Source organism: Poecilia latipinna, unplaced genomic scaffold, assembly GCF_001443285.1.
Source record: "Poecilia latipinna isolate Pla-1442-1.1 unplaced genomic scaffold, P_latipinna-1.0 Scaffold2411, whole genome shotgun sequence".
Taxonomy (NCBI): domain Eukaryota; kingdom Metazoa; phylum Chordata; class Actinopteri; order Cyprinodontiformes; family Poeciliidae; genus Poecilia; species Poecilia latipinna.
In genome coordinates, this window is record NW_015115027.1 from 1 (window position 1) to 7,462 (window position 7,462).

General features: G+C 37.0%; 1 protein-coding gene across 2 annotated transcripts in view; it reads left to right on the forward strand.

Moving 5' to 3' along the window:
* The first annotated feature begins 823 nt into the window (after positions 1-823).
* Positions 824-7,462, forward strand: part of LOC106937688 (oxysterol-binding protein-related protein 6-like) — a 21,961-nt gene continuing 15,322 nt past the window's right edge. The window contains exons 1-9 of one of the 2 annotated variants that reach the window (XM_015019328.1): positions 824-973; positions 1,750-1,803; positions 1,908-2,021; positions 2,175-2,342; positions 2,826-2,964; positions 3,087-3,205; positions 4,154-4,240; positions 5,607-5,760; positions 5,972-6,105. In XM_015019328.1, coding sequence (XP_014874814.1) covers positions 863-973; positions 1,750-1,803; positions 1,908-2,021; positions 2,175-2,342; positions 2,826-2,964; positions 3,087-3,205; positions 4,154-4,240; positions 5,607-5,760; positions 5,972-6,105 — 1,080 coding nt within the window. In that variant the 5' untranslated portion in view covers positions 824-862. The remainder of the gene's footprint in view (positions 974-1,749; positions 1,804-1,907; positions 2,022-2,174; positions 2,343-2,825; positions 2,965-3,086; positions 3,206-4,153; positions 4,241-5,606; positions 5,761-5,971; positions 6,106-7,462) is intronic. The other variant, XM_015019329.1, reaches the window with a different exon arrangement.

Consider the following 7,462-nt stretch of genomic DNA (forward strand, 5'->3'; position numbering starts at 1 on the left):
AAAAAAATAAATGTTTTCTTTTATTTGAAAATATTTAAAAAAAGACCTGGGGCCCAAAAATTTATTTTTTTTTTTTTTTTTTTTTTTTTTTTTTACAAAAAAAAAATCTCACTCTAAGACTAATACATGTCTAGACCACTGTCATCTGTCCAAGTGACATTTATTTCAGAAGGCTTTATTAAGATGCCTTTGCCATTTATTCAGAGTACATGTTCTATTTTAGAGAATATTGTTATTCTTCTGGCAAACCTTGCAAACAAGCTGTGTTGGTGATTTCTAAGTGTGCAGCCAAAGCTGTCGTCTCCCAACATGTATCATTTAGCTTTTTTGCAGTTTTACTGAGCTTTGCACAGTGGGAAGTTAGGGTAATTTTCCTATTATTTCCTATTATGTACACCTCTGGGAATACTGGTTGCAGTCTATGTTTAATCTGGAGTGTAGTCAATGTAACTTGGGAAAAGATGCCATTACCAAACGGCTGGGTAATGGCCTCCATAAGCATGGGTAGGAATTTATTAGCACCATGCTTTCTGCTTACTCTTATACCCCCCCATGACTGCAAATAGATGGAGTATACCAGACTTGGATGTTTATTTTACATCTGCTGAGATTTAGTCATGTGAGCTGTTCACAATAGAAGCTCTGTAAGATATGATTTAAAAGATCTCCAGAGCTATAAAGTTTCCAAAGACAGAAGTGACCACACAATCAGCTGGTACTATTGATGGTACTGGTAGCAAAAAGCCTCAAAGTACATAATACAAAATATTGACCCACAATCAATGCCAAGGTTCCACTTTTGTGATACACATCATTTCTTCACTCTGTAAATGTTTTTTGTTAGTCTCGTAACTGGGAGGTTATGGAAGAAGCTTGCTCTGTTCCTGGTTCCTCTCTGGACCTCAGTATCCCTGGGATCTGTGAGGGTTACCTGATGAAGAGAAGAAAGTACCCACTGAAAGGCTGGCACAAGGTAATCGCTCGACTGGTTGCAATGTGTGTATGTAGCTCCGTTTAGTGTCATCTAAGAATATATTGCAATTAAGAAAGCTGAGCCAAATGCATTCAAAAGGGAACTTATTGTAATTTAGGGAAAATAGTAAAAATAAACAGGCTTTCTCAGATTACAGTAGATATCTAAAGTGTGTATCACAAGTATATTTTGTTTTTCGGGGCTAAAAGTGCAGTAACCTGGTTGCATATTTATGCACAGTCATAAAGTAATACTTTGTTCAGTTTCTGCCATTTAGTGCATTTGTGTTCAGTTACCAAAAATGCTACATCTGACTAACCTAAAGTCAAGTTTGACACAATTTTTCTGACATTCATGCATTTGCATCCTTTATGATGTAGCAGAGAAGTTAGAGGATTAGGTCAGACAGATGCTTTATTTCTTCTGCGGGAAAAAATAAAAATGTTCTGCAGCTTCTTGGAAACTTAGTTTGTAACTTTTGTACTGCTCCAGAACCAAGGTATGAAAATTGCTTTCTAAAAATGTTATTGGTAATTTTATGACTCTAATACAGCTTTGTTTAAATTAGGTCAAAATTTGTATATGCACATTTTGTATTTTATGGTAAAATACTTTATCTGACTAGATTCACAAAACTCAAAGAAAATCATGTTGCACTGACACACAAAAACATGCAAGAGGCTGAGCTGCACATTTTTTATTTTTTTTTAGAACATTAAATTTGCTAATCTCAATATTGTTCAGTCATTTTCTGTTGATTCTTTTCTCTCTTTCAGAGATACTTCCTGCTGGAGCGGGGAGTTCTCAAATACTCAAAAACTCAACAAGATGTGAGTCAAAGCTCCTTGCACCACACTGAATCACATTATTGTTTGATTTTCAATATACTGTAGTCTAGTGGAAAAGATGAGCAAATTTGTTGTTTTTGTTTAAGATTCAAAAAGGAAAGCTCCATGGTTCTCTTGACATCAGCATGGCTGTTATGTCTGTGAATAAGAAGTCCAAACGAATAGACCTTGATGCTGGAGACAATCTTTATCATCTTAAGGTACCGACACATTTATAACAGATATCTAAACTACTAACAACATGCCCCTTTTAAAATGTTTCACAAAAATCTAAATGATTAGCGCAGTTTTAAGCTAATCTGGCATTGTCACTTGCCTCAGGTTCTCTATATTTCTCTCCTTTTCCATGTTAGACAAAGAGCAGTGATATCTTCTACATCTGGCTGACGAAGCTGGGTGCCCATCGTCTTTTTAGAAAAAATGAAGCAATGAGTGTCCATCGTGGAGTTCTTCATGCTCTCTCCTTGAGCCAGAGTACCCTGCCAGTTGTGGGCACCATGACCCAACAAAGCCTATCAACTGTGAGTATAAATTATTGCAAAAGGTGATTGTCCCAAAAATAATTTACCTTGGGTCATATATTTAAATCAGTTGCTAAAACTGCATAGGTATTTTAAATTAAACCAGGAGTCAACCCTATATTTATAATCCAATTAGGTTTTATTCAGTTTCACTGAATAAAGCCCATCTGGGTTTCGGTGGTGAATAATTTCTTAAAGGATTCTTGTGTCTAATCGTAGTGTTCTTTTTATAAACCTATTGCATTTTGTATTCGGCTTTTCTTGATGGATTTTTATTATAATTCTTTGGTCTGGAAATAAATGTACATTGGAAAAAAGTTTTTGTTTGCAATTTTTTTTAGTTTAGTGGTCACAACAATTGTTTGTTTTTCAATACATTTTTTATTCTCTCTATTTTGAGTTTAAAATTTCTATAAGGTCTTAAATATTTTAAAACATGATAAAGATTTTCTTCTTGGTGTTTAATGTCATTTTGTTGTCTAGCCTCATCACTACCCCAGCTCCGCATCAGTGGAAGGTCCTGAGATCATAAGCACTGCTCCTCCTGCCTCGTATCCAGGGGTAACCAACAAAGTGTCTGCTTGGCTGCAGCAGACCCACAACATTGATGCAACTTCCAATGGTAAAAAGCTGTGCGCTTTACACCTTCATTAAGATGAATTGCCAGCAGTGAATTTACCATGGCTTTATTCTGTACTGGTTACTTTAATCTTTTACCTTTCATACTTCACTCGCTGTAACCAGACCTGGCTCGGAGTCAAGCAGAGCTGACAGAACTGGTTCAACTCATACAGCGACTACACTGGCTTGAAGGAAGTGTCCCTATCACAAATACTGACCTTGAGATGCGCATCAGTATGCAGGCAAGTACCCTGATCCCAACTTGTTAAATTTCTTGTAGTGGTGGTTTTTTTGTTGTCGTTGTTTTTTTCTTTTAACTGGAAAAAGGCTATGTACCAAACCAATACATCGTGAAAAATTAGACTATTGCATAAAAGTACAATATTTCTTGCCAGTAATCTCTGAAAATGAAAGCCATTTTATAGAGATTCATGACACAGAATACAATATTTCAAACTTATTTTTTGCAAATTTTGGTGTATAGGTGAAGATAACTTAAAATGTAATGTCTCAGAAAATGAAAATACCACATTAGATGGAAGCACAAACATCAGGCTTCTGAAAAGTTCTGAACATTTCTATTCACCTAATACTCAGTGGGCCTCCTCTTGCACAAATTACTGCATCAAAGCACTGTGGCATGGAGGCCAGCAGCCTGTGGTTGTGTGCATCTAATGGAGGCCCAGATTTCTGCCTTGCTGGGTGTGGTATCTCTTAACAACCCCAGGGTTATGTATGTGTGTGCATCCCAATATCTACATACATGCAATATTGTATTGGAGAGCAGAGACTGAGATGAGCCTTTTAATTGTACAGAAACCATATCGGTTGCAACTGATACTCAAAACCTGAATAGAAAAGGTTCTTATGCTATGAGAGTTATACATCTGTTTAAAATCATTTCCTTTATTGGTAAAGCTTTTGGCAAAATTTAACGGATGATGCAAAAATATTTTTCAAGATTGCTTGTCTTTTACTTCAATACTTGGGTACTACAATTTAAAATGGACAATAAAATCTGTTTATTTCACACTACACAAGTCTGTGTATGGTTTTGTGCAATGTGAAGTTAACTGAATCATTCTTCAAATTAACTTTTGGGTGAATTTCCTGAAATTTACTTAAATTTTTTCTGTAGATTCAATATTTTTGAGTAAAAGAAATGATTTGTAGTTTTTGTTTGTTTCAAGAATCTCTTTCTAGAGAAACCCAAGAAGAAGTCTGGGAAGGTGGGTCACTCAAGAACTTTATCCCGTGTTGAAGCCATGGGTGGAATGGTAAGACTTTAGACATGCATGCTATCTGCAAGGAGGAATCATGCTACAGGAGACCTTTTCAGAACCAATATATTCATTTTATTTTTTCTCCCATTTTAATAGATTCATTCTTTTTCCCTTCCCCCCTCCACACTTTTTTTTCCGAGAGCAAGATTTTGTTTTTGCAAGTTTTTTTTTAACTTCTATTTAGGTTTCTACTGCTTCTAAAAACAGTTCATGTTCTTAAGGAAAATAAAAGAAATGCCCAACAATTTTCTGGGAAGAAGTTCATGTTTTTAGAAAGCCATCAACTTTCAGAGCCATTTTTAGAAATGGCTCTGTAAAATGAGCCTTTTCTAAAACCTCCCAATAATTAAGCTATTTGGGTGGTGCTGTTCTGTTAGCTATAGCAACCACAGCTGAGCCCAACTCCTCACTGAGCAACCCAAGAGGAGCTCAGGCAGTTTTAGTCAGTTGGTTTTACTTCTCTATGTGCTGCACAATGGCTGCTGGAAAGACAAGTGTTTTGTTGGCTTACCATCCAGAAGCCACCTGCTTAATGGTTGTGCAGGAGGCTCCACTACTTCTGCTTCTGCGTTTCTCGAATGTATGATTGTAAAAATGCACATCTGTCTGCAGCCATTTTCATGTGTATAAAGTGAAAGTGTGAAGGTTGAGTTGGGGGTGTGGCCAGCAGCAACACATTTGGAGTTGGTGACAAGAGGCAGTACATGATGTAATCTTCATTCCTGTCTTTTTCATTACTCGTGGCTACTTCTGCACTCTGCTCTTTCTGTTGATCACAATGCATCTGTAAACATTGTAGTTCATGGAGACTCTTGTGGCTTAGTTTCCCACAACTTCATTGTCTGACTCATCAGCTTTATTGCTCTGTTGTTGCCACAGTTCTGCATGTTTCTCTTGTTCTTCAGAATCTGCACCAGAACCCTTTTCCTCCACTCCTAAGGCATCTTCTCACTTAATATCTTGTTGAACAACCTAATCAAATGGTTACATTATCAAGACCAACTGTCTTAACTGTCTTGTCTCTCTTCAAAAAGAAGAGCCAAAAACTGTACACATTAGAGATGCTTTACAGGCTTTTAAAATCAGTGGTGTTTCTTTGTAATGGTCTAATTGGTTAGTATTTCTCTTTTTAGTGCAATTGTGCTGGAATCTAAAGTACAAAAAAAACACAACTTGGTGTCACATAATCTTCTAAAATACAAATTGGATGAAGAGAATTGAAGCTCTGCAAAATATGCTTTGCCTGTGGAAATTCACAAATATCTTCAAAACTAACTAATACTGAAACATTTAGAATAAATGGTGATGTTTATATACATTGAATACAATCTTATTCTGCCTCTTTTTTTGTTTTTCCTAGTTCACATCAAGCCATCTGAGTACAAACAGTTCCAACATGGCTGCATCAGTCCAGTCCATACCCGACTATGTTTACTCACAGCTGTCAAACCCTCAGGTAACCTCACCGGAGGCAAAGAAACTCCATCAAGACATTTGCATGCTTTCTCAGAGGGGTAAGAGCTTCTACCTAACTTGTGTCACATAATATATCTTTTTTTTTTAATGTTCACTGTAACATTTACATTTGTTGCACATTCTACAGAAGTTTGACTGGAGAATATGATTTATTCAAATAGATCAACACATATATGCATATTGTTTTCATATTAATACTTAACTGAAAAAGGCTAGTGTGATTAAAATCTTGTGAATGTTTTGTTGTAGTCTATGGTTCTCTGAAGTCCATTCATGAGGTTTTGACCCTGGAAAGGGAGAGAATGAGACAGGCTTGGACTAGCCCTGATCTGAGGCAGAACACTTCTCAGCAGCTGGCGACGATGAGCTCCACATTGTCTGAGGTAACGGGGCCACACAAACGCAGAGCAGATATATGCTGTAAAACTGTCAAACATGGAAACGAGAAGAAAAAAAAATATTTATAGACAAGGAGGACTTGGCTTCCTTGGTGTCTTTGGGGTCGATATTATTAATGCATAGCTATTGTAGACAGTACAACTTTTGTCCATCTTTAAATGTATATAGTTTCAGTTGTACTGCTTGTGATAGCCACACAGTATCGACCCTAAATACACAAAGGAAGCCAAGCCCTCCTCGTCTTTGGGAGGTTCTGTGTGAAACTGTTGAACAGGTTTGTGCTGTTTCTAGGCAGAAACACACCTCTCCCTTTGTTCAAGGAAAGGGAAGAGAAAAATTAACAGAAATGACTGTGACACATTGAAATGGACTGCCCTCATTTTTCATGTACATGCTGCTGCATGTTGGAACCTTCCATTCTTTGTTGCTGTGACTATGGGCTTTTACTATTTACCCCATCTGTGTATATGCAGTCAGGGAAAAGCGTATAATTTTAGTTCTGATTTGACATGTCGGGGCACAAAAAAAAATCTAGCTTTTATTGGGTTTTAAAATCAAAATCGGGTACATACAATGTACCCAAGTTGAATACAAAGAAGTATAACTGATTTGGTTTTGTACAGTTTACATTCTACACCGTCTCCCTCTCCCAGTCCTGTTTTGTAAAATGTGTGATTTAGCAGGGTGTGCTCTTCTCTTCCAGGACTTTTTTTTTTTTTTTTTTGGTATAACTGACTTCCAAATTAACACCCACTGCTGAGACTCTTTTGACATCTATTTAGTTATCGTTTCTTCTGTTTCCTTGACATTTTTCTGCCTGTGTGGATGCTATGCCTCCATGACTTTGTGTGTATATGCATGTGCAGCTTGACAGCTTGACCAAAGTCAGATGAGCCGGTTCAGAAGGAATCTTCAGTGGAACCAGTCTGGTTCCACTGAAGATTCCTTCTGCACTGTCTGTACAAATCAGGTTTGTACTGTATTTGGTTAATCTTCAATTTTGAATTTGCTTCTACTCTTTTCATCTCAAAAATCTTTGCTGTGAAAGTAAGAGGTATACTTCTTTCTGAGAAGATATTGCTGCATACACACAGCTAAATTTACATCTATGTGACAATTTAATAGAGCTCCACCCGCCAAACATCTCTGCTTGGCGACTGGAGCAGAGATGCATGTAGATGGACGAAGCACAGCAGTATTCCTAAAAACTATTTCTCAAACGCAGGAAAGCAACATGAAACCTTTCAGTGAAATTTGTTAGCGAGACTCTTTGTGCTCCTTATGCACAAACAAAACTGATGGGAATGATGAAAGATTTGGAGGAAATTGGATTTTTTTTCA